This window comes from Ischnura elegans, chromosome 6, assembly GCF_921293095.1.
Source record: "Ischnura elegans chromosome 6, ioIscEleg1.1, whole genome shotgun sequence".
Taxonomy (NCBI): domain Eukaryota; kingdom Metazoa; phylum Arthropoda; class Insecta; order Odonata; family Coenagrionidae; genus Ischnura; species Ischnura elegans.
Window position 1 is genome coordinate 123,144,373 of NC_060251.1, and position 26,888 is coordinate 123,171,260.

The window sequence follows — 26,888 nt, forward strand, 5'->3', positions numbered from 1 at the left end:
CTCTTTCTTCCTTTTCAATGGAGACGGCTCGTACGATGTTGAAGAAGAAGGAGAAACATCGTCTCCATTTCCATCTGCACTGTCGCATTCATCTTCGCTTACTACTTCGTCCTCTTCCGTCCTCCCGTCGAAATCAAAAATTAGATCCTCCTCTACCACACAGGATGATTCTTCGCTTTCCACACAGGACTTCAAGGAATCTGATGGGATGCGATTCACTTCACCGTAGTTACAAAAAAATTAATGAAACTTACCAGCTAAAATTTCCGCCAACTCGATTTCGTAATCAGTTGGTTCTTCTGAGGAAATCCATGCAGTAAACCTGCTGTCCAATATTTTTATTACATTCCTAGGATTGATCACCATTTTGATGAAAATAAAAGGAACGGCTTTGCAGCTCACTCATCTACAAAATCTCTTGCTTGTTCGTCCTCGTTCGGAGTTCACTTCGCAAATGGTGTAGAAAAAGCATTTTTGCTGATTTAAACAGAGGTACCGAAGACCCTAGCGTCATTCGCCAGATGGAGAAGCCCTTTTGGTTTTCCCATTCAGCTAACAATAGTTGAGGGTGGAAGGAGTGGGTTTTATGACTCCTCTCAAACCTTTCTGAAAATCTTGACTAGAAGCAGGAGCCGGCAAGGGTATGTGTACAAATTTAAGCTATTCAAAAATTCCTCGAAAACATTGGCCATCGTTTAGTCCTCGGATCACCCACCGCTTCTTTTGTCTGTGGGAAGATAGCAGACCGCTGACGCCCGGACCGCCCGCAGGCCTTCCCCCTAGTGCTTGCCGGCAGGGACGCCTCGCTGCCGGCCCGTGAGTGAGGGGCCCCTTGCTTCAAAAAGGGGTTGGGGAGGATTTCACGTCTTTGAAGAATGGGTGAGAACAGGCGTACAGAGTAGAGACAGTGGGAAAAGATACAACTACGGGATGTAGGGAACTTACGTTGGAAGGAGGACTCTAGTCATAACTGTAAAATAATGAGACGTGGGAAGAACCACAGAAAACGGAGGGGGTTGAGAAGAGTAAAAAAAAGGGGGGTTAGGGTAAAAAGAGAGGCCGCGTGTCTTTAGAAAGGGAGAGGAGTAAGTGACGATGCAGGAAAAGAGTGAGGAGTTCCTTTGGGTGAGCTGAGAAGGAGTGAGAATAAGCGGGGGGAGGGGGGGGGGAGGAAATTGCCAGCAATAGAAAATGGTCAACACAATACGGAGAGAGGGTGGGCGGATGGAAAAATCCTGTGGATGTTGGGGTCGGTTAAGGTGTGGGTGAAGAAAGAATTTGACTATTTATTTTTGGGAAGGGGATCTTAAGGAGAGGAGAGTGGGTGACAAACACTTGTTCATTCATGAGCATATTCATACCACTCCGCACAATTTCAAATTGCTCTAAAACATCAAGTCTTGTGCCCTTACTTTCGAAGTGTAGAATTTCAGGTTGAAAATGACAACAGTGAAAAGTCTGCAGTAAGTGTTTGGTGAGAAGTGACGTTTCATCCCCATTTTTCCAGTACCTTCTATGATCTTACATTCCGGTAATGAAACTTCTGCCTGTTTGACTGATGCTATGCCGAGCACGTCAGTTGACGTGCTCCGCACTGAATTTCTTAAATTACACAACCTATACAAATAAATTGCATGGTACCAATGCAAAATCAAGTACTCAAAGTAGGAATTCATTGTGAATCTGGGCTAGCCATAGATATCTATTAGTAAAATCAAAAACTATGTCAAATGAAGGGGTGGAAAAGTTTTACATAGAATACTCTGACCTTTGAAACTTACAGTGATAACAGACCACAAGAACCACCTTAACATGCGTGAAAGTGAGTTTCCATATGTCATCAGGATCCTGCCTGCTTGGACACCCAAGAAAACAATGAGGACTGTGTTCATAGTTCCCAATATGCCTGCAAGGAATAATAATCCTTTATTGAGAGGCATGGAATTCTCCACCTATGTTAGATGCAAAAAAAGTCATACAAGTTGATAAGCAGAAAAATAAATTATAAAGCACAACGGTGCCGTGAAATAAGAGACAGAACAGAAGCACAACATTGATCATATTACATAAAAACTTCATTGAATCATTTCTTACAAGAGTTCAAAACAAGAAAGTGCTTTGGCAGTATTCAACGCTTGATTTATTTAGGTATGTACAGTCAACTCCAAAAGTAAATGTGGGAAGCTCAGCCGCGCCACTCCTAGGACCCAGCTCGAACCACGTCAAATTCGCATGGCAAACTTTCGGATGTTGGCACTGCATTTGAAAAAAGACGCGGTAAGAGGAGTTGGGGGTGGTTGGGGTGGAAGAGAAGTGGGATGAGGAAGCTACGAACTGCGAGAAGTCCTTTGGTTTGCGCCGTATAGGCGAGTTGAATGGACACTACCTTTCGAGCTATTTTATCGGCGACAAAAATTCTTTCGTGGACTAAAAACATACGAGCGAGATCCCAGGCAGTACGATCGCAGCTGGCACGTGTGACGAAGCAAGGAGCAAGGTAGAGAGCCTTACGACCATGCCTAGGGGCGATCGCAGCGAAACCTCGGCCTCCGTAAGGGGGCAAATGGTTGGAATGATAAACGCTGGATGCTCAACTGCAGAAGTGGCAGCAAATTTTGGAGTCCACCCGAATACAGTCCTCGAGTGGGTTCGACGAGCACGAGAAGATGAGAACCTCCAAGTAGAGAGAGAAGCGGCCGTCCTCGCTGCATCAACATTGAAGATGATGAGAGAATGCACCAGGCTATTCTCAACGAGCCGCTGAGGGCAGGAGGAGCTGCCGCCGATAAGCGAGAGCTAATGTTGGGTTGCAGCAATGAAACAACAAGACGGCGGCTACGAGAAAGGGGAATTTTCCATAGGCAGCCAGTTAGAAAGCCGTTCCTTACGCTGGAGCACAAAGCTCGTAGGGTGCGTTTCTCTGAAACATATGTGGACGTTCCTCAAACGTATTGGGACCTCTGCATATTCTCCGACGAAAAAACATTCTCTTCCGATGCAGATGGAATGGTGAAACTTTGGCGTCCAACCCTCACACGGTGAGTTGCTGCAATATCAATTTTACTTAAGAGTGATAGTGATAAGATATCTCAATTCTGGTATTTGCGAATAGATAAGATTCTGGAAATGTTTATCCTGGCTTATTTAAAAAAAAATGAACATATTGAATTGGAAATAAGCAATTCTATAATATTAAGAGTGTATTTGTATCTTGCAGGTATGAGCCGAAACATATGATTCGAGGACGGAGGTCAGGCAGAATATCTGTCAGTTTTTGGGGGGCTATAACGGCTGCAGGTCCGGGGCCACTAGTGAGGACGGCGACAAGGATGTCCGCGGCACAGTATGGAAATATGCTGGAGGATCACCTACTACCTTATTTGAAAGAGATTGTGCCTGAGGGTGAAACAGTTTCCTTCGTGCACGATAATTCTCCTGTTCACACAGGAGCTTTAGCCCAGCAATTCTTCTATCGGAATGAGAACATTGATGTTCTAGACTGGCCAGCTAGATCCCCAGATATAAATCCAATTGAAACTATATGGGGATTGCTGGCAATGGAACGAGCGTCCGATGATATCAGGACAACAGAAGAGCTGGTGGCACACGTCGTGGAGATGTGGAATTCTTTGGGCCGACGGCCACAGTTATTTGAAAATGTAATTGGCTCGATGAAGACCCGACTCCAAGGCGTTCTAAACACCCAAGGAGACGCTATTAAATATTAAATAAAATGATAAATTAAATTATGAAAATTTTCTCTCATCTTTCAAATTCTCATTTATCTCAATTTTTCCCCTCCGAAGCTTTTGAGCTTTTGTACTCATGTTCTTTGACCTAAACATCGAAGAGGTTCTGCGATCTCATATAATTTTGCGTCCTTTATTAGTAATGTGGATAATTGAAGACGTGATCGGTGACTGAGGCCTTTTGCTTCACTCAGGACAGGTGGGCAGGCAGGAAAGGAGAAAGTTATCAGGAGAAAAGTGTATCCACCGACATGAACCTGGTGTCGGCACCATTGCATTTTTTCCGTAGAGGCGTGTGGGACTCGGAAATAATCTTGCATAAAATTGTATTCACAACAAATTTCTCAATAGCTGTTGGTTAATCAAGAGTATCTTTTAATAAATAACTGCAAATTGTGCATTTCTACCGGCAGATATGTTTGTGACAGCACATAATATCAGTCAAACTACTCCATAGTAAAGTAAAACCGACAACTGATTTCTCAGGGTCGAGATATTAAAACTGAACTGCCGATAGTATTTTTATTAATTAATATCTTTTAAAAAAATAATCAAGCTTTCAATGCATAGCTTGCTTGGAAAGCAATGATAATATTCCCAACACGATCCGCCATTATTATGAATAATTCCAATTTCAAGAAACGTTTAGCAATTAAATACTTTTTTAGGATCCAAGTTCCCTAACCTGACCAAACACTGACAGGATGTTATGATCATAATGTAGCGCCGCGGTGCTAGATTGTCGGTTCGCGGAAGAAGGGTTGGCAAGTGAAATAAAACGCCTTCCAAGCCCAAGCGCCTTTACTCTCTTTCATCATAGGGTTTTTCTCGGACTATGTCCCTATATGACTTATGGAGGATCCCACATCTGTAAACGCGTAAGGTGTCAAGTTAATTCTCCCAGAGGATTATGCCATAAGGATCTCCCCAATCACTCCAATATACTTGGTGTCTGGTCACTAAGATACTAGCACACTTACCGGTGCTGACTTGGCACATAACATCTTGGCCAGTAAAAACTCGCTCCCAATTCCCATCCCACTGACAGAGTGATAGAGCATCGATTCCGATTAAATATTTTTATGGCGCACATCAAGCTGAATAAAATTCCTGAGCGTCTTTTTATTATCATTCTTTTTATTCGAAACCATTGCGCTTCTTACACGTCAAGCACTGTAGTAATCATTTGCATGAAAACGTGAATAATTATAGTTCGCCAAAATAGAAAATAAATGGTTATTAGAAATTGTGAGTTGAGAGTTTTCCGTTTGTTTTGTCGAAATATTTAACCGATGATTTCCACCACAATACTTATCTATCAACGTAAAAACACCTGTCATTATTTAATGCAAAAACAAATTTAAATGTCCAGAAGCGAATTTGTGGCCTAAAACTACTATTTGTTGCTGCATGCAACCTAACAGCTAGATATCGCATCCGAATAGGTATGAGTAATGCACTTAAAAGTTTGAGTCTCCCACCTAAAGGACGGTGAAATGCTGTGCTGGCTGTAAAATTCCTTGCGTTCAATTATCACATCCAAAGAATTAGTTAAGACCTATCACTCTTGATTGCGAATCCAAACCACCACAGCCAAAAGATTTTTTGTTTCACGCCCCCGGCCATCGAATTATTTCTTCTTAGAGTCAGGAACTTTTAGTTGCAGCAAAAAATCCTCAAAATTCTCTCACCATTTCCATGACAATCAAAGCCTACTCAAAACATTTCATATTGAAAACGAAATTCAAAAGTGAATTTTTGCTATGTGCATAACTATGAAAACTAGACAATTGTTTGTGTAAGATTGGAGGGGTGAGATCCCTAATTAGAATTTCACGTTGTCTCTCATAGGGGAGGCGAGAGGTCATGAGGCGTCAAAAATCGTTTTTGCAGTATTTTAATAGCACTCTATCAGAAATATTTTGAGAAATTATCTGGAGCTCGATGCAGGGATAAGTGACGCCTTTCTAAAAATTTTTGAGCTTAAATAGAATTAGTGGACTGAAATTCGAGTGTTGCGATGTTGCCCCGTAACACAACGCATCGGAAAATCGAGGGCCTCTCTAAGGCCTTTCTTCGTCACTCATGCCGGCTAAGATTGTACTGCCTGGGATCTCGCTCGTATGTTTTTAGTCCACGAAAGAATTTTCGTCGCCGATAAAATAGCTCGAAAGGTAGTGTCCATTCAACTCACACTATACGGCGTAAACCAAAGGACTTCTTGCAGTTCGTAGCTTCCTCATCCCACTTCTCTTCCACCCCAACCACCCCCAACTCCTCTTACCGCGTCTTTTTTCAAATGCAGTGCCAACATCCGAAAGTTTGTCATGCGAATTTGACGTGGTTCGAGCTGGGTCCTAGGAGTGGCGCGGCTGAGCTTCCCACATTTAGGTACTTTTGGAGTTGACTGTACGTATGTCAGGCATATGTAGTAAGATTTTTGCCAGTCTGATTTGAGATGCACCACTCTATGTATCGACAAACAAAGTGCATGAGTTATTTTGGATTCTGGTTTGAAGTAAATTACACATAAGACCATCACTTAATTGAAGATTTCATCCTATTGATTTCAATACTTTTCTTACACTAAGAAGATCAGTACATTACAAATGAAAGTGATCAGTAGATGGCAGTAACATAAAAGCAATAGTCGAAGTAAAGTACCTGTGGCTTAAGATAACTTTGAACCTCACGTGGGGGACACACATAAGGAATATTTGTGGCAGAGCCCTGAAAAAGTTAGGATTCGTCAAGCGTATTGTGGGAAGATTTTTGAATGATAAGTAAAAGAAAGTTGCTATTTTGCACTTGTCCAACCGCACCATGAGTAGGTAGTGAGCACATAGGATCCAGCGCAGAAAGATTTAATCCACAAACTGAATAAAATACTAAGGAAGGCTGTGTGTTTCGTCACAAACTGCAAACTGGCAGCATTACCCAAATGTTAAGCAAATTAGGCTGGCAGCTAGAGACTCGGAGGCTGGGTGCCAGGCTTAGATTGCTTGAAGAAATGAGATATGTTACCTTTAAGAGTTACACAGAGAACATCATCTTCAAGCCCCACTACATAATATGGAAATTTGTTTATCCCCTGAACCATAACGGACTTAAATAAGTGCTGGTCATAGTTTTGTTTGAAAATTTGCTTTTCATATGTAAACAGCTAGTGTCCCAAGACGCCGGTGCACACGCTGGTGGCTTGTGGGTTAGTATGTGGATGTGGATAACTATTTCCAAAGATTATTAGAGTCAGATTTTACCACATATAATGAGTGTAAATTTTCTTTGACTGAAAATTTGTCACTGAATCACGAGATTGAATCAGAAGAAGATTCCAATCAGTGCAGAAACCAGAAATCATTAAAAACTCCCCGGTAAGAATAATTTTCCAGATTAGTTCTGCTGATTAGTGATGCTTGTATAGATGCCATCATCACCTACCTATCCTTTCACTTGAACCATCCATTACAAGATGGTCCAAGGCCTGAGGAATCTGACCGCTTCCACCATTATACATATCTAATTTATAGAATACGCAACATAGCAGCAAATCTTATTTTTCGCCATTATCCTTATCAAATGGTGATTACTCTGGTTTTATGATACTGTGATTTCTATACTTAATTCTCACCTATTTTGACAGCCATACGAAACCATGGCAAGGGAAGCACGGAAATAAGACAAGAGGGAAAACATTTTGCCCTCACACTTGCATCCACTCACTGTCCCTCACTGAAGGGTCGGATGGAAATGCCGTATCACGTGTTGAGATGGAGGGTGCAGAGTTGTCACACCCTCTGAGGAACCCTCTTGGGGATGAGTCCTGCCTTTCTCCCCTCAAAAGTGGCTCATTTTTTGTCTGAGACTATACTTTTATTCATTCACTTTCATACTGTCACTCCAAAAGTAGGGGTCAGCATTAAAATATAAAACCATTGACTTAAGCACAATCATAATGGTTTTTAGGTTAAAATCATTCATGCCATGCCTGCTTTTACTAGACTTCATTGCTCTTTGTCTGCAAATGATTGTTACACCATCTATCAGCAGGGGTTGTGGACTGTCATCAGCATCATATATGGAATTCCCATTATCCTCCAGGAGAGTGTACTGTATTTTGAGGGACTCTAAACAGAATTAATTTGAAATTAAATGGTGACTTATATTTTATCTATTGATAGACTTTTGATAGAGACATGATAATTGGAAACTCCCCTATTCTGAGAACAGAGTTGTACCTTGGGGACCACACTTTCTGAAAGAACACAAGCATTGGCTGAAAAAATTAGATAGAAACAAACAAAATAGATGACAACTGTGAATGCCTTGAGAGTCCAAACTGTTTCTCATCATCTGCAGTTTGAGTTTATAAGTATTCTGAGGGAATGCGTGGCAACAGCACACTCCTCTGTTCTCTGTGCATTTGCATCAGGTAAATACAACAAAGGTAGCGTCTCACTTGTAGCTTCCATTTTTGAGCCTTTGATTAGTGAGAAGCGTTTCAATATTCATTAACCTCCTCAGACCCTGATTTTCAACATTTCAAGGAAGCAACATCACAATCCACAATGGCTCTAGCAGTCAGTGCACGTCAATTTCGACTTATCATCAGAAACATCATGAACCAAGCTTAGACATTTGGTAAACAAACTGCTTCACAACAATGGTGATTTTTCGTTGCCGTCAATTCCTTATTGTTGCATGAAAATGTCCGAATTATTGCCCAGTAACCTTCATTTGCGGGAAGAGTTGATTTTCTTCTTTAATTCTAATAAAATGGCAGTCAAAGCGCATCGAGGGCTCCAAAAAGTTTTTGGAGATGCTGCTATAAGTTAAACGACATATGTACTGTGATTGGTTCTTCCGCTCCAAAGACTGTCATTTCAACGTTGACAACCGTCTGCGTGAAGGAAGACCAAAAACCTTCGAAGACACTGAAATGGAGGCATTGCTCTGTGAAGATCCATGCCAAACTCAAGAAGAGCCTGCTTCAGCATTAGGAGTTACTCACCCAGCCATTGCCAAGCAGTTGCATGCGACATGAATGATTCAAAAGTAAGGAACTTGGGTTTCTTATGTTTTGAAGCCAAGGGACGTTGAGCAACGTTTTGTCACGTATGAAAAACAGCTCAACCATCAAAAAAAGAAAGGTTTTCTTCATCGCATCATGACTATTTATGGAAAATGGATTGATTACGGAAACTTAAAGAGAAGAAAGTCTTCGGGACTGTGTGGTCATAGCTCTATGTCATCGGCTAGGCCGCTATTCATGCTGCAAAGGTTATGCTGTGTGTTTAGTGGGACCAGGTCGCTATCCTTTACTATGAACTGTCGAAACCAAACAAAACCATTACTGGGGAATGGTATGGACTCCAATTGTTGCGATTGAGCTGAGTACAGAGTGAAAAACGGCCACAATACGAGCAGAGGCAGGACAAAGTGATTCCACAGCATGACAACACCCGACCTCATGTTGCCAATCCAGTCAACACCTACGTGGAAACCCTCAAATGGGAAGTCCTAACCCACCCTAAGCTATATTCATCAGATTCTCTGCACCATCCGATTATCGCTTGTTTGGTTTGATGGCACATGGACACGCTGATCAGCAGTTTCACTGACATGAAGACCTCAAAAAATGGCTCGATTAGTGGATAGCCTCATAATATGAACACCTTTTCCCGTAATGTTATTCAAGCTCTGCCAGAAAGATGGGAAAAAGTTGTAGCTAGTGATAGAAAATACTTTGAATGATTTATTTGCAACAATTTTTTTACAATAAAGTTGTGATTTCATTAACAAAACAGTGAGAACTTAGTTGCAAACCTAATAATAATAATTTTATCGGACATTAAACAAATTGGTATTTGCCAAAGTCTTCGTCATACACATAGGATATACAAGGCTGAGTGAGTTTAATATTTTACACATTGCTGAAATAAAGCAAGTAAATGATCAAATACACAAAATACGTACGACAAATCATAGGATTATAAATCTACAAAGGACAGCACAATTTAACCTTTTCCCTACTGTACACGTATATATACGTGTGGACGTTTCCTGACCCGGGAGACGACGGGCGTATATATACGTGTGAGATTTTCCCGGCCAAGAGATCGAAAGCCGTATATATACGTTTTCTAGCTCCCCTCCTTTTAGGATGGTAGTGGGTTTACGACGTCTTTGTCTTCGGGGTTTAGGATTAACCCTCGGAATCCGGGAGCAGGTACCCGGACCCTTCGTCTTTTAGAACCCCTCTCAGCGGTTCGGGCCAGCGGTCATTCAATTGTTTATACAGTCAATTTTTGAAATAAATATTTGTTCATTTCTCAAGAAATATACACTAAGAATTGAATTATTTGTCTTTTGAGTAGCGTTTACAATTTTTAAACGAAATTCTACGACAAACATTAACTTTAATCTCGAGTTATGTATAAACATCAACATGGAAATTGTTGCTGCGTTAAATGCTTTGATAATGGCCTTAGAACTTCGTTTAAAATTTGACAATGCTCAGATAAAAATGAGGAATTCAATTCAAAGTCTACAATTTACGTGCAAGCAACAATTATCCATGTGCTAAATACATATGAACAATACATAAGTTGACCGCGAACCAATGCCGCAGGTATGGTTGTAAACCCGGAAAGGAGGGAGCACAACTACTCTCGGAGTCCGAGATAATGCGAAGTCCTTGCGTGGAGGGGTCAAAAAAGGTTCAGCGAGACCCTTCTTAACGAAATGCCCTCCAAAAATGCTCCGTACCACAAGAAAGAAGAGTCTCTTGGGGCTCAGTACAGCAGTCATGCTAAGACGAAAACTCCGCCGTCTCAAAAGGGTTAACAGTTGAAAAACTCATTTACAGAGTAAAAGGCTTTTTTTGTTAGCCAGCTGTGGATAACTTTTTTTAAAATTTGGCACACTCACATATCTTTAGCCTCTGGGGGCAATTGTTAAAAAAATGAATTTTCAACATGTTAAATGAGCTGCTGTTTTTACTTAATCTGCAATAAGGGATATCTAGGATGTCACTGTTCCTCATACCGTGTGCACAACACATGTAACTAAAATCCACAACTGCTGGCCACAATTCTGTTCTATGTGTGTACACTCACCTTCGGGATCGTAGGGGACTTTGGTGTGATATGTCTTGTGGCAAGTGGGATTCTGGTACAAGTGCCTCTGCCCCAACACCACTCGGTCAATGTACCCAGCTGCTCCTCCTGTGCAATTCTCATTCCTTCCAAGATCACTCAAGCCTCCAGGCCCCAAATATCCCCTGTAAAATAAAAAGAATAGCATCAAAATTAAAGAAAGCATGACTACATGTATTCCATGGGAAAAACCAAGCTATTCTCTTACACACAATGATTGCACTGTATTTAAACATTTTCACTAACTCAGCGATTGGACGAATAGGTTGGTTTGGATTGCGGGGGGGTCTCACCCTATACAGACACGCATGCAGGTGGAGGGGCTCCTCTATTCTGCACCACCTCGCAAATCCAGGATTTTAGTTTGCGGGTGTCCAAAGGCTTTACTCAGCTTTTGAGACCATTTGGTCGGAAGTCCAATGCACACACACTAAGCACCCCAGGAGGAATTTAAGGGTTTACATCAGTCCAAAAACTAATTGTCACCAGGAAAACTTTGACTAACTCAAGGAATTAGCCATTAAATACTGAAAGCAACCTCCAATATCAAAGACAGTGCTGTCAACAATGGCTATGTGGAAAAATTAGTTGACACTATTTCCCGGCGGAAAAGGACTCTGATGGCATGGCAACTAATATATAAAACGCAGACTTCCCCAGCGGGATCCCCTAAATGTTGCTGAATCCCTTTCCGTGGGAACTTATCATCAAAAGTACAGAGACTAGTCCCTAAGGAAATTATCAGGCCAGCCTTTTATAACCACTGTATACTACGGAGCATACTCGGATCACCGAAAGACAAGGAAATTCCTGAGGAACGGAGCGGAGTATATCGCCTTAATTGCACCCACAGTGACGCGATTTACATCGGCCAAACAGGGAGGAGTTTTTCCATCAAAGCGGCCGAGCACCAGAAGTGTCATAGATAATTCATATTTGGCAAAACATCTTATAGACATGGGGCACAATAGTGACTTCACCCCAACTTTGCTTCACTTTGAGGAGAAAGGATGGAGATTAGATGCCTTGGAAGAGCTGGAAATATTAAGATACAGGGACTACTACTACCTCGTCAATGACCACCTTTACCCTTCCTCCTCCCTCCACTTACTCATCCGCCCACCCCACCCACGGCGACGCCTTATCCAGCACCTCCACCGCCCCCGAACCAACAACACCCGCAAAATGCACCCCCCCCTTTTTTTGCTATATATACTGGTAAACTTACCTGTAACTCCTCACTTTGATGAAGATACGCCATAGCGAAACCATGGTCGGTCATAATAAAATACCTGCATGTGGAAATAGCCACACTTTAATTTCTTCTATTCCGACGATAAAGGATTTCCACAAAGTGATGCCCGCTACTATTAATTAACCTCCATTTATTTCAATCTTTTGATATTCTATTTTTTTCCAGATGTTGAATTTTTCCTGAGTTCCATTTTTTTAAGTATAACTAGTTTTTCAATGCCACAATTGGTACAGTAGAATTGGCCTCAATGGCAACGGGGTAAAATCCTCGCCTGCCAAACCAAAGGTCGCAGGTTCGAGTCCCTCCTGGGTAAGATGCCCTTCTCCAGGGCATGGACTTTTGTGTGCATTTGATTGTTATATATAATCTAAAAACCCCAATGTAAAGGCCTAATAGTGCTCTATTTGTTGGTGTGGATATATATAAAATTTTAATCTGCTATACATATGCATATAGTATAAGCTAATTACTATGTTCCTAGTTGTTAAATCAATCATCCTTCTGATCAGGTAAAAGTTTCGTTCCTGGTCGAAACTAAGCTTCTTGGTGGTTTTAATTTCATTTGGGAATGATACTAAACCTAGGCCTCGTATTTTTGTTTCTCTCCGGGTCGAAACAAAACATTTTCGTTTTGTTTTAATTGTCATCCCTGGTTTAAATCAGTGAGGGGACTTGGAGAGCATTTGTTAAATGCTCAATGAAATATTTATCATGGGATTATCGTCCACTCAATAATGGGAATTGAGTGGATGGCCATTAAAAGGAGATTCCTTTTGAGTGAATTGAGCAATTGAAGTCACCAACAAGAATCACAGGATTATGGCTTGGACCACTCATTCAAGACAATTTTCCAAACACATTATGTCACTTGCAGGTAAAAACACCCAATGAGTGTTTTAGAGGCCTTCACACGTGGCTTTCACACGAGGTGGGGATATTTCACTCGGCAAATTTCCTGGGATGTGCACCAGTTTATCGGCTGATGACAAGGCATGCATTGGGAGGGCAGTGTTACTCACGTGGGGCAGTGCTACTCACGTGGGGCAGTGCTACTCACGTGGGGCAGTGCTACTCACGTGGGGCAGTGCTACTCACGTGGGGCAGTGTGGCACGTGGAGCAGGAAGGTGAGGCACACGTGACCCACTGCCACGCCAACAATGATCGCCCACTGCTGCCAGCACTCGAGCACGTCCTCAACGCACATCCAAATGCCATTGATTGCCTGAGGGACAATGAGAGGGCACATGTTCCTCAGCACACAACATTGCGAGAGTGATGTTGAAGTGACAATGGGTGGTATGTCATCATTAAGTTTGCAGATACATATGTACTTATTAATGGGCCCCATTAGCACTTGGATTATTTTGACTATGGCACTGGTGGGAGATTAATTTAGGAGAAGTATTTAGCATATGTAGAGACACACAAAGGATTACTATAGGTAATAAGTGCGAGGCTTTCTTAGATTAAGAGGGGAGGGAGGTGCAATATTTACCAATCTCTGGGGCTTCATCAAGGCAGCCTCAATGGATGCGACAGCCAGGTAGGAGAGGCAAAGACGCTGTAATACTCCAGGGATCCTGATGTCATAGACTCCATTGCGGTAACCCCCTATGGTGTTTAAAGCCACACCCAAGAGTAGAAGCAACACAGAGCGCCGTAAAATGCGGACAAACAACCTTTTGCGGCTGGTGGTGTTACGGAGCTGAGATCGTAGAGAGAGTGATGCGCTCACTCCCATTATCCAAGCAAACCTGTCGAAAGGGTAAGAAAAATACGCAATGACTGAGTGATCTTCTGTGTTGTCAGATGCTTCACTATCAATGCCAATGAATGTCAAGAGGTATCAAACCATGGGAATACGAGATCCGCCACTGTCAGGCCGTTCCAGGCAGAGTGCTCGAAAATGCCATAGCCACCTCCTCCATAATTGACAAATATCATCAGTGCAATGGAAATTCTGGAATGTAATCAGGGATATGATAAACTAATCAGGTTGATATTACTTTTTGCCATAATAACAGGCTTTACAAAAAATGGAAGCCATGGATGAAAATAATCAAATTAAAAAGTAGAAGCTGAGAGTACGGGGTGACTGAATCCGAGAAAAAAAGCAACAAGAAGGTGTTCTCATGATGAGTGCTCATACCCTCTGAAAGTGTCCAGTGCGCGCACCCTCTCTCTTTGTCTTGGTCGAGAACTTAGGGGCCCTGTGCCTTCAGTGGGGGATGTGACATTGCCCAAGTCCTGAAAAGCAACAAAGCAAGACTGAAAATGGTAATCTAACAGTGACATGCCACACATTTATCATCTAATCATTGGTTATACTGACATTCTCCAAGTCAGTTCTTGTGGTGTTCCTTTGGTGGCAGGAGCTCATCATGTTAGAATTCCAAGCTTTTTTAAGTAACTTCCAAATAATCAGACTCAAAGCAATGGCAAGTGTAACAAAAATTATGGCTGTAAATGAATGAAAATACATAAACATTAGTGAAAACATTTTCTAGTAGTCAACTATCATCATTAATTTTTGTATTTCACTACCCACGAATGTATTGGCTTTTAGGCTGTATAATAGTCCAAACATTACTGCAAGCATCGTTGGTCACATTCAAACCATAAATTCCTTTTTCTTCAAAGGGAAATGTCAGTCTATGGAAAAAAATATGAGACAGTTAGATCAGCTCATTCAATTGACCAATAAGGTGAACAATTAATAACATTTAAAACTTACACACAAGTATAGTTAACTAAAGAATAGATGTACTCCGCTTGGTTAGAGGTATTCAGAACAAATGAGGAATTGCCTTCAGGAAAAACATCCCAGTCCATCAATGTGCACTGAAAATAAATGTGAAAACAAATCTTGTAATTTAAAGTTGGCTTCAAGGTTGCCATGAAAGAGGCAGACACCATTTGGGGAGAACTGATCTAGAAAATCAACTCAATAATAAATTAACATGTAAGAACTCCCTGTAATGGGTTAATGAGAAAATACTTCCTTGTACGTTTGGTACTTAAAATTATGTCTCAACTGAGAGTACAAGGACTGTACTTTTTGCATTCACCCTTTCACATTGTGGATGGAAATTCTTCCACATTAAGAGTTCCTTGAAAATTTTCTGTACTTCTCAGTGCAAAGCTGTCTCACATCGAAGGAAGGCAGAAGTTCGCACCCGTCCCAAGGTAGGGGCTCAACTCAGCGGGACGCCAATCCTTTTCCTCAGCCACTGTCTGAGACCATAGATGGATTAACCCTTTCCCTACGAAGGCCGTGTTGCCACAGCTTGAATTTTCTGATGCTAAAGGCCAAAGGCCGTGTTTTCACGGCTTTGCAGTCAAGCATGCCAAGTGGGTCCCAAGCGCCATTAGGGTCCCTCAGCGCGAGAGGTCCCACCCTTTCCTATTGTCTGTGTGGGGTTTATCTCGGCCCATTCCGGCAATTAATGTCTCACTCAAGGAAGGTGCTCATGGTCACTTATTAGTTTATAAGTTAGAATAACTAAAAATGTACATGTTGCATTTATTGAAAATCAATGCCAAGAATTACATTCTGGATGTTCTGCTGATCGGTTCCAAATTTTACACGGAACTCAAGCATTCATATGAACGGAGTTCATCATCACCTAGAAAAAATTTTGGAGACACTATGGTTAGATGTTTAATTGCTATTTTTAAATCTTACTAGCAAATTTATAGGAGTCATATTGTTATGATTTACATCTAAAGATATACATTACTCTGTTAGCCATTATTCTAGTAACAGTGTTTTGTATTTTTTCTTATTTCGCGCTTAATAAGAATTTATATTTATCTAAGTGAAATTGCTTTATAAATATGATTTAGCCATTTCAAACAACAAATTTGTAATATTTAAGTAGTTTTATGAGAATTTTTTGGGAAAATATTCTTGAAAAAAATTCTAAATGTTTCATTCTCATGTTTTTAGAATGCTCGCGGAGAGCAGACACGAATGAGGAGTGTGGATTTGGGCATCATGGATCGAAAATATGTTAATATCGTAAATTCCTAGAAGTATGCTAGGTTTATTGAAAGATTTAGTAATTGTTAATTTTAATAATGAAGACAGTAAAGATTCAGATTTGTTGGTCTATGATGTAATGCCCTTTGGCTGAAAACCCTAAAAATAACCGTAGAACTTCATTTAAAAGTTCTAAAGGCATAGCAAAATGAAAGGTATACATTGATGAACTGGCATTTGCTGCAATGATAACAATTGAAAAAAATTAAAATCGCACTAGTAACAATAAACTGACTGCAAAAGTACGCCGTGATGGGCTGCCTTCGGGAAAAGGGTTGAGGATTGCATTTGCCCAATTACCGAGGAAAGGGTCCGGCATCCCACTAGGCAAGGTGAGGAAGTGACTACCTGCACAATTCCTTGCCAAGAAACAACTCCGTACAGGGCAAAAAAGAAATGCTCAAAGCCTTCGTACAGCCAAAAGTAACTTTCCTTGAAGGAGCCCGGTGCGAAAGGGTTAAAAGACTCCTTCACATTGCGAGTCCATGGTCACGTGAGTAAAATAGCCGTCATTTTTATAAACAAATATTTGTTTCTTGATTGAAGCAAATATTTGTTGTTCCCATTGATTTTTTAATTTGTGAAATGAATTCCCTGAGTTTTTCTGAGCATGTAGACATTTTAACGGAAGTTCTAATGTTCATATTAATGGATTTAATATTCATATTTCCACTCCACATCAATTAATTAGGAACTGAACTGAACTCTGTTGATATTAATGCCAGAACTCCATTTTAAATTTCCATGTGATATGCAAAAAAAGAAGAATTCATATCTAACATTACATTTCTGAAGTAAGAAACAAATATGTATTATAAAAAAAAACACTGCAAATAGCTAAAATTGACTGCATGGAGAGGATGAGAAAGGGCACATCTAAGTGGCTGAGGAAGGGCCAGGGCTTGCGATAAGCTGGGCCTTGAGTGGAGACCCTGCACCTGAGTATTGTTTCTACCGTGGTAACTTTATCACACCCTGCACCACACATATGCGGCTGTTGTTTGTTTTAGTCGGAATATTGATGCCGCCTTGGAGCATCTTTCGCTCTTTTGCGAAGAAAATCCTCACCTCAAAAGTGCAGCATTTGGCCTAAAAGGGTTTAAGATAAGCGGAAACACTGCTGAGTACTCTGCGGATGATATAACCTATGGAATAAAGCAGTCTCATTTGTATGTTCATTGATTGCCACTTAAAAACAGACATTCATGTTGAGCATGTGAATGAAAGAGAAGAATTTCATCAGTCTGCATAAATCAACAGGTCGTTTCAGATTGTAACATCAAAACTATTTAAGAAGCAAAATCACTTGATTAGTCCTATCTGCACCTTTAAGTCCAGTTGGCCACGTTGTCAGTAAGTCATCATCTATGAACCTTAACAATCTTCTGTCTCCGTGGAGGATCTCATGGCATCTCCCTTGGGAGAGGAGAACATTGGTTTGTCCCAGGAAGCTTTGACATTAAGCACTATCTTATGTCGCTGACAGAAACTCTTCTTGCAATTTTTCTATCCTTTCAATGCATTTGTACATCTAGCTTACCTGCATCACAATCACTATGGTTTCATCTGTAACACCAATTTCTGACATTCTAAATTTTTCCTTTATGCAAGGGCGTACCCAGGATCAAAACTAGAGGGAGGAAGCCATGGTTGTTCAAGTTGAAGGTAAGGTTTAAGCATGGAAAAGGTGAATGAAATCAACATTTTAAGGAAACTGTAACAGCTCTATATTGGCTTTTAAAATTATTTACTTGAAAAAATATTGTTTTCCTTAAAGACATTTGCAATTTTTGCTTCTGGGGGGGGGGGGGGGAAGGGGGAACAGCTGCCTCCTCCTGCCCCTTGCTGGCTACGCCTATGCCTTTATGTTGCTCAATAGGTTACTACTGTTGCACCTCTTCAAGACTTCTGACATTCCTAACCTTCATGAGCAAAGTATTTGACTTAAGGCAAAATCAGTTCAAGAGGCAGCAATAGTTACAGATATCGCTAATAGTGCCTAGTAACTGAATTAGTGCCTTTAGAATAAATCTTTGCTAGATGACTCTCCAATAACATCTGATATCTTTCAATCCCAACATCTTTTCCCTACAAGGAGGCAAAATATGCTCATATAATCAGAATACTCGCTGGGGGTACAGCAATTTACGTACAGCCCAAGCAAAGAGAGCATTCCACCAAAAGAGAGACCTGCTTACAGCGGAAAACTTAAATATAAGGAAGCAATTTATAAAAGCCTACATTTGGAGTATGCTCCTTTACGGAAGTGAGGCATGGACAATGACCACAGTGGAGAAAGCAAGGATAGAGGTCTCCTAATTGAGGTGCTATAGAAGATTGATGAGGATCAAATGGATCGACCAAGTTAGTAATAAGGAAGTCCTAAGAAGAGTAGGAGAGAAGAGAAGCCTCATGAAAACCTTAACAAGAAGACGGAATAACCTTATAGGCCACATCTTGAGACATGATGGCCTGATGAAGATGATGGTCGAGGGACAAGTGTATTGCAAGAACGGTAAAGGAAGACTTAGAATTAAATAAGGAACAAGGAAAGAAAATAATATTATACGGGGATTCGGCAATATGGCCGCCGGTAGCCAGACGCATGCATCTCTCGCTCGTCTGTCTTTCAGTGTTTTTGTTGTTGCAAGACTACTATGGTTGAATATTTCTGTGCGAGTTTGCGCTCTTTCGTGTTGTGATCACTCCCTGGTTGTTTTTCCTCAAGATCCTCAAGAGATATTCAGTTATCGGAGATATCTTTTTTCCGCCTTCTCATCATGTGGTTTCTCCCGACGTGGCCTTCCTAGCCCGAGAGGCCCTCGGTCCGGGTCCCGGCGCGTGCCTGAGCCCTCCCGGGTAAAACTCTCGTGCTACCCTCACTCTGGAATGGTCATACTCCTCATTGTGCTACTCTCAGGGGATGTCAGTCTTAACCCTGGCCCTTCTCGTGTCCCTCAAGTGCACCTTTATTATCAAAATGTGAGAAGCATCAAGGCCAAACTTGGCGACTGTGACACACACGCCCATGAGCTCTCCCAATTTGATATCATTGCCCTTTCTGAAACCTGGCTAAACCCCTCAGTCCCTGACGCTGAATTATCCTTTGTGAACTCCCACAATATCTATCGCCGAGATCGACCGTCAAGAGGAGGAGGAGTGCTCCTTGCTGTCAACAATCTCTATCCATCAAAACGCCGCCTGGACCTGGAAACAGACTGTGAGATTATATGGAGTGAGGTGTCACTAGTCTCAGGTGAACACTCTAAGGCATGTAAAATCTATGTTGGTTGCTTTTACCGTCCTCCTAACAGTGACATTACTATTCTGGAACATTGTCTAGACTCTGTGTTCAGAGCTATAAACCTAGGTCCTGTAATTCTTGTTGGTGATTTTAATCTTTCAATTCGATGGAACAATCCAACAAGCGTCTGTCCAATCAACGCCCATGACGACTTCTTTCTTCAAAATTTTGTAAATGCTCTTGGCCTTCCTCAATACTGCCTACACGGAACTCGAAATGCGGCAATGCTGGACTTACTTCTTGCGACCATTGCCCCTGAGGCAGTCACCCCCGGGCGAAATATTTTCGACTCCAACCACGACTCCCTCGATGCAGTGTTCCTCGTCCAACGTTCCAAGAAGCACCGCGGGGTTCCTACCCCGCCCCCTAAGCCATTCCCTGCTTGGTTGAAGGCATGTTGGGACGACATAAATCGCTGTCTCGACCTCATACCCTGGGGTATTCTTGCTTCTATGTCTCCGGAAGAGGGTGTGGACTTTCTTTACTCAATCCTTGAGAGTGCGGTCAAAGATTTTGTGCCCATTGTGAAACCTAAGTCAAAAAAATTCCCCTCTTGGTTCAAAGCAGATACCATTCGCTCACTTGGAAACAAGAATCGTGCTTGGTATCTATATAAATCTTTCCCGAACGAGGAAACTCGAACTACATACACTAACCTTCGTCGCTGTTCCAAAACGCTGATTCGCCGTGATCACTAGGAGTATGTTCAGGGCATGTGTTCATCCATTTCCTCCAACCCAAGAAAATTTTGGTCCCTTGTGAATAGTCGCCGAAAGTCTCCACGTATCCCCCTTAACGTGACCTATAACAATCTCGAGGCTGTGGGTCCAGATAGTCCAAACTTATTCAATAAATTCTTTACAGATTGCTTAGCTCCTTCATCTACTCTCTCTAATAAAATTGATAACTTCCCCACGCCAATTCGTGACCATTGTATATCTAACGTTATCACAGATCCCAGAGAAGTATTTGAGTATCTCTCCAAAATCCCTCTCCATCGTGCCCCTGGTCCCGATGGTTTGAGCCCCAAACTAATTAGACATTGCGCCTCCTCCCTCTCTCTTCCATTGAGCCTCCTACTGAACCGTTGCTTTTCCCTCGGCACCTTCCCCTCCCAATGGAAAATTGCCAACATCATTCCCATACATAAAAATGGCCCTAAAGATGAAGTCTCAAACTACCGCCCAATATCGATACTTCCGATACTATCTTCAGTTTGTGAAAGGATTATTCTAAACAGGCTCTACTACTTCACTTCTCCTTTCTTATCAAATAATCAGCATGGTTTCCTTCCGGGACGCTCCTGCCTGACCAACTTAGCTCTTTTTCAGCATCATGCAATCGTTTCCATCTCCAATAAAGCTCAACTAGACGCAATATTCTTAGATTTCTCGAAAGCCTTCGACTCTCTTGACCACTCTCTTCTCCTTCACAAACTCTCTCATCGCTTTAACCTGCATGGAAATTTTCTAAACCTAGTGGACTCTTTCCTCAACAATAGATGGCAGCGTGTAATACTTCCTGGCTGCTCATCCCAATGGTCACCCACAACATCCGGAGTACCACAGGGAAGTGTTCTCGGACCATATTCATTTAATCTTTTCATTGACGATCTGGCCTCCCTTGTACATCCCTCTCAAGCCCATACCCTTTTTTACGCAGATGACTGCAAAATTTTTAAGCAAATTAACAATATCGCAGACTGCCATAACCTACAGGATGCATTGAACAAGGTTTCAGAGTGGTGCAACACCTGGAATCTCCGCCTAAACGCTAATAAATGCAACATAATTTCCATTTCGCTAAAAAAGTCCCCTTATGATTTCAGGTACAGTTTAAACTCCCTTCCCCTCAGATGAGTCTCCACCATCAAAGATTTAGGTGTCTCAATGGATCAAAAATTAAATTACTGTGAGCATATTACAAAAATTAAAAACAAAGCTATGTCTCTCCTTGGCCTCCTCTACCGCTTCTCAGAAATTGCAGACCCGATAGCATTACGCACATATTTTTCAACTATTGTCATTTCCGTTATAATGTATTGCTCCCCCATTTGGACAATCTCAGCCCCATCCAATATTTTGGCTCTTAAAAGTGTGACAAATTTTTTCACTAATATAGTTAAGTGCAGAGCCTCTCATCTTCGTAATATGTCCGCTGATACTGTTTTGCACACTCTCTCTATATCTAATATTCCAAATTTAATCCTAAAATCTGATTTAAAACTAATACATAGCATTCTAAACTCTTCCATAGACTGTCCCGATCTAGTCTCCAATCTAACCTTTAAAGTTCCATGCAGACCCACTCGAACGCATTCGCTCCTCCATGTGCCCATTCCCAGATTGTCACTAACCAAACGTTCCATCCTCTTCCGCCTCTCTTCCCTCATAAATTCCCTTCCAGATCACATTGACCCGTTCTCCTTTCCAAACCACTCCTTTACAAACCGCGCTTTTTCCTACCTTAATAGAAACTCTTAAGGTCAAAGAGCTTACTTCAATGTATTGTTATTTATTTAAATTAATTATGTTTGATTGTGTTTGTGCTTTTTATGTTTGTTATACTGTGCCACTATAAAATGGCAAACTATGCTATATGTGGACAATTTGATAAATAAATAAAGATGTGAAAGAGAAGAAATACATACTTAGGTGTGATATAAGATTAGCTGGTAGGAGAACTGAGTGGAGAGCTGCATCAAACCAATCGAAGGATTGATGACCAGTTATGATGATGATGAAATCGGGCACAAGCGATCACAATGCCGAAGCCAGAAATGGCTAGACGGACTTATTTGTACGCCTATCCACATAGTAATGAATGTCTCAGAGATGTAATCGTGAGACGTTCAGAAAATTATTCATCATATATTAAATTTTGTCATCAATACCTTCCATATCTATTTTTTCGTAGCAATTCTGAAGTTGTGATCATTAAAATTGTGACATTTGACAGGGAAAAGTAAATTTGTTATTTAATTGATAATTGTACATATTACATTTTTTGTAATGATATGTGGGGCTCTTTCCTTTTTAAAAAAACATAAGCAGCTTGGTAGTGAAGAGGGTGGAAGGTTACAAAATTTACAGTAGAACTAAACATTTTTAGGGCTGCTTTAGAAATAGAATTCATTATTATGTTCTGCTGGCTGATTTCACTTACCATATCATAATGTGCCTTATAAGGGTGGCTAAGACACTTGCCTGAGAGAAAGTAAAGAGAGTTTTATTCATACAGGTGAAGGCTAATTAAAATAATTAATTATTATTCATCCAATGTTTTTTATTTGCCAACGTTCTTTTGGCCCACTAGTATGCCATCATCCACCAATTGAGACCAGAGGAGCAACGACGGAAGACCTATAACATACTTTTTATATATCCTGTAGTATATATTTTATTGTTTAAATATATATCTTGAAAATGCAAAATTATTATAATCAGGCCATGAATGAAGACCTCTCAGACAATCCTTGGTCATGACACATCTCAGAGATAATATTATGGGCATATTGACATCTCGGAGAAGTCTCAATGCCCGGTTACATGATACATTAACATGTATGGATTAATGTCTAAATGTATGAATGCCAAAATGCACCGTGTAACCACCCAACTTGTGCGAATGCATGCACAGAAAAAAAGAATCTGTTCTAATTTGGTTCCTGTGTTTGTACATGTTCCGGTCCACAAACAGACATTAACTTGTACATAGGTGTTAATGTACCGTGTAACCAAGCCTTAAGAGATGTCTCAAGAATATCTCCGAGACACCACGTGTGATATTCAAGATGTCTCAGAGATCCATCTCTGCAATGCACATGGGTACAACGTCCATGAAGACGGTGATGGAATTTCGTTTGGGGCTGTGCTCAACGAAGGATATGAAAGGAGAAGTTACCTGATTTCTGTGTTCTGACACAACAGAGCATCTGGTTGTGAATGTGCAGAACTAGAAGAGGAAAACTAATCACAATGATCAAGATTATCACCGTTTATGGAGAACCAATGGTGGCTCATCATAGAGGAAAGATGAGTTTCAACAGTATTGATGGCTGGAGGCTGAGTATATTACATCCATTTTCCTCCTGAACTTAAGTTCAATCTTATGCCTGTTTATAAATTGCAAATTGCTGGACTTAGAAATGAATTCATGAAGGTCTGTGCTACTAGTTTAAAAGGATGCTTAAATAGCACAGCGAAAGGAAAACATGTATGAACTGATGGTATAAGTAGCCAACGAAGAAGACAGCCATATTGGTGCGACAGCCACATTGTGGAATGATATCTAATGAAATATCTCCATGGAATTCATATCTCTAAAAATGCGGAGCACACAGGAATGTGAGATTTAAGCAAAAGGGAAGCAGGCAAAAAAACTACCGCACAAAAAGCACAGACCTAATAACACACGCCCTCTGCAGCTGGTTGTCAATGACATTCTTGGACCAATCGGACCTGAGTCTGATGAAGGAAAGTTTAATATTTTAACATCCATTATTGGCTACATTCATTTTACAACAGTGTATCTCTTATCATCAAAGTCAGAAGTTTTCTCAGCTTTTAAGAAAAATAATGTACTATTAACAGCTCACTTCCACCTGATAATTAATCTTATAATAATAATGAATATTATTATTAGTCAATTTTGGTTTGAAAAAGGTAGGGAATGCATTAACAATGACACAAAGGCTTTTTCTGTGACAGGAATTCAAATGGAATACGCAGTACCATACCCTCCTCAGCAAAACATAGATTCAGAAAGAATGAATACCATTATCTTAGAAGAGGAAAGATGCTTATTACTTAGAGCAAATATGGACCACAGTCTTTGGTTGGAAGGTGTAAGTACTGCAGTAGATTTAATTAACAGAAGTCTAACATCAGTCCTCAAGAGAAAACTACCAGCTGAATCATGGTATGGCAACAGTCAATTTCAAATATATTCTGAAGAGTATTTGTAAGTCTTGCAAGGTTCAACCACAATGTCTCAAAGGAAAAGCTGATAATTCAAGATACGTAAATAAAAATGCTACATAGATGGGTGGCTATGGTTTCGACCAGGCTTTGGGAAAAATGAAGTCGCGGTTGGATGAAATATGGTATAGGATGAAGAAAAGTTTTATCAAAGTAAATTACAGCAAGTTTTCATTAACGTAGGTGGAAGTATGCCAAAATCTTTGGAAAAAGATTATATAGAAACAGCGGAAAGTGCAGTAGCAACTGATTGTAATGGAAATTAAATAGGAAGAGAATTTCAAGAATTCACAAGAAGTCCTGAAAACATGGAGTACAATCAAATGAGCCATGGAAACTCATTGAAGTCTGCCTCCAAAGGGCGGGAGTCTTTCATGGTATCAAGGTCTGCAAGGTCCTCAGGGTCGTTAACATGCAAAATCCTTGCAGAGACTTATCATCATCAACCACACCAATGAAGGAAGAAGAAAAGAAGACCAAGAATATGGAATAGAAGAAGGCAGCAATAAATGTATGTGAGAACAATGAGGGCAGGGAAAAATAAAAAAATATAAAAAGGAAAATGGAGAAAGGGATGACAGATATCTTAAGATTATGCAAATTAAGGTGGAATGATGGCGGAGATGATTGGAGTAATGGTTGTAGGGTTATATATACATATTGGTGGAGAGGAAAGTCAACGAGGGATAGCTTTAGTATTAAACAGGAAGATGGGTAAGCATGTGGTAGGTATAGACCAGGTAAGCAATAGGATTCTGGTGGTATAAACTGAGGTGCAACCCACCAACCTTGAGGTGGTTCAAGTTTACATACCCAACAGCAATAGGGAGGAAGAAGTAGATGATGTATGAACAGCTGGAGGAAATAATTAGACAAACTCCGGGTAAGAAAAATCTGGTAGTGATGGGGGACTGGAACGCTTCAGTGGGGGATGGGAGGGATGGACACGAAATAGGAGATTTTGGACTAGGAATACGGAACGACAGGGGAGAGAAAGCAGCAGAATTTTGCAAGAGAAGCAAATTATTCATCACAAACACGTGATTCAATCATCATAAAGGGCAAAGGTACACATTGAAAGGTCCAGGGGATATTGGGAGATATCAGATAGACAACATAATGGTTAGACAGAGGTTCAGGAATAGTGTGAAAAACTTGCGCAGTTTCTCAGCAGTGAATGCGGATTCAGGCCACAACCTAGTGCTCATGAAATGCAACACGTAAGATTCAAAAGACTAATGAAAGTTGGGAAGGCAAGGAAATGGAATGTAGAAATGCTGAAGGGGACTATGAAGAGAGAATATCAGGAACAAAAGGAAAATAATAACAGGTAGATTGAAAATACACAGACTGTAGAGAAAAGGATAGTCTTAAAACTGGAATAGTCAAAGAGGTTGAGAAGTTGATTGGCTACATTGACAGTAGAAGGATAATGAAGCTGTGGAAAACAGAGGTAATCATAAGAGAAATGGAAGAGGAAGAATGTGGACACAGAGCAGGGTAAAAGGGTGTATAGGGAAATAAATCGATTACAGCATGAAACTAAGAGAGCAAGTGAGGCTTGGTGGAAAAGACGGTATGAGGAAATGGAAAAGTTTCAGAAGGAAGGAGAGATAGGTGCATTGTACACCAAAGTTAAGTCGCTATTGGGTGGTAAAAGAAGACAAAACATGTCAAAAATTTAAACTAAAGAAGGAAGGATGCTAACTGAGCATTAAGAGGTACCTAGAGTAGATGGAAGGAGTAGATCAAGGATCTGTATGATGGAAGGAACAGCCGGCAGAGATTGAAATTAGAGGATGAAAGTTCAGTGGAGGACGATAATCTCAGGCAGGGAATCCTAGACATGGAAAGCAAGAGAGCCCTCAGGGATATAAAGGCTAGGACAGTAGTACGTGCGGACAATATCCTGTGGAGCAATCTAGGGAGGGATGGTAAGAGTAAGTGTCTAGAAATAGAATGCAGGATCTATGAGGAGGGATGTTGGCTGGAGGATTTTGTGAAGACTGTTCTAATTCCCCTACCAAAAAAGAAGAAAGCTGTGGAATGCAGGAATTACAGGACCATTAGCCTTATATTGCACGTGGCAAAAGTGGTACTGAGGATATTGAACAGACGAATGGATGCGAGGGCAAACACGTATTTGGGAGAAGATCAGTTCAGTTCTAGAAAAGCAAAGTCAACTTGTGATGCAACAGCGATGAGGTCCCTGGTGGAGAGGAACCTGGAATACCACCAGGACATGTACGTCTGCTTCATGGATTTTGAAAACGCATTTGATAGAGTAGACGGATGGTAGCGGATGGAGAATCTGAGTGGGCAAGCACTGGGTGGGGAGTGAGCCAAAGTTGTCCTCTATCACTGCTGCATTTTAACATATACGCTGAGGAGATGGTAAGTG

The 26,888-nt window shown here is 41.0% G+C and overlaps 1 protein-coding gene across 1 annotated transcript in view; it reads right to left on the reverse strand.

Annotated features, from left to right (window-relative positions):
• The window catches only part of LOC124160099 (heparan-alpha-glucosaminide N-acetyltransferase-like), a 47,327-nt gene that overhangs the window by 17,692 nt on the left and 2,747 nt on the right, over nucleotides 1–26,888 (reverse strand). Inside the window, exons 2-10 of the mRNA XM_046535827.1 lie at nucleotides 14,897–15,003; nucleotides 14,711–14,814; nucleotides 14,495–14,622; nucleotides 14,312–14,409; nucleotides 14,015–14,122; nucleotides 13,658–13,916; nucleotides 13,257–13,384; nucleotides 10,868–11,031; nucleotides 1,782–1,906 (exon numbers count right to left, since the gene is read on the reverse strand). Of these exons, the coding sequence (XP_046391783.1) occupies nucleotides 1,782–1,906; nucleotides 10,868–11,031; nucleotides 13,257–13,384; nucleotides 13,658–13,916; nucleotides 14,015–14,122; nucleotides 14,312–14,409; nucleotides 14,495–14,622; nucleotides 14,711–14,814; nucleotides 14,897–14,994 (1,212 nt within the window). The 5' untranslated portion in view covers nucleotides 14,995–15,003. The remainder of the gene's footprint in view (nucleotides 1–1,781; nucleotides 1,907–10,867; nucleotides 11,032–13,256; nucleotides 13,385–13,657; nucleotides 13,917–14,014; nucleotides 14,123–14,311; nucleotides 14,410–14,494; nucleotides 14,623–14,710; nucleotides 14,815–14,896; nucleotides 15,004–26,888) is intronic.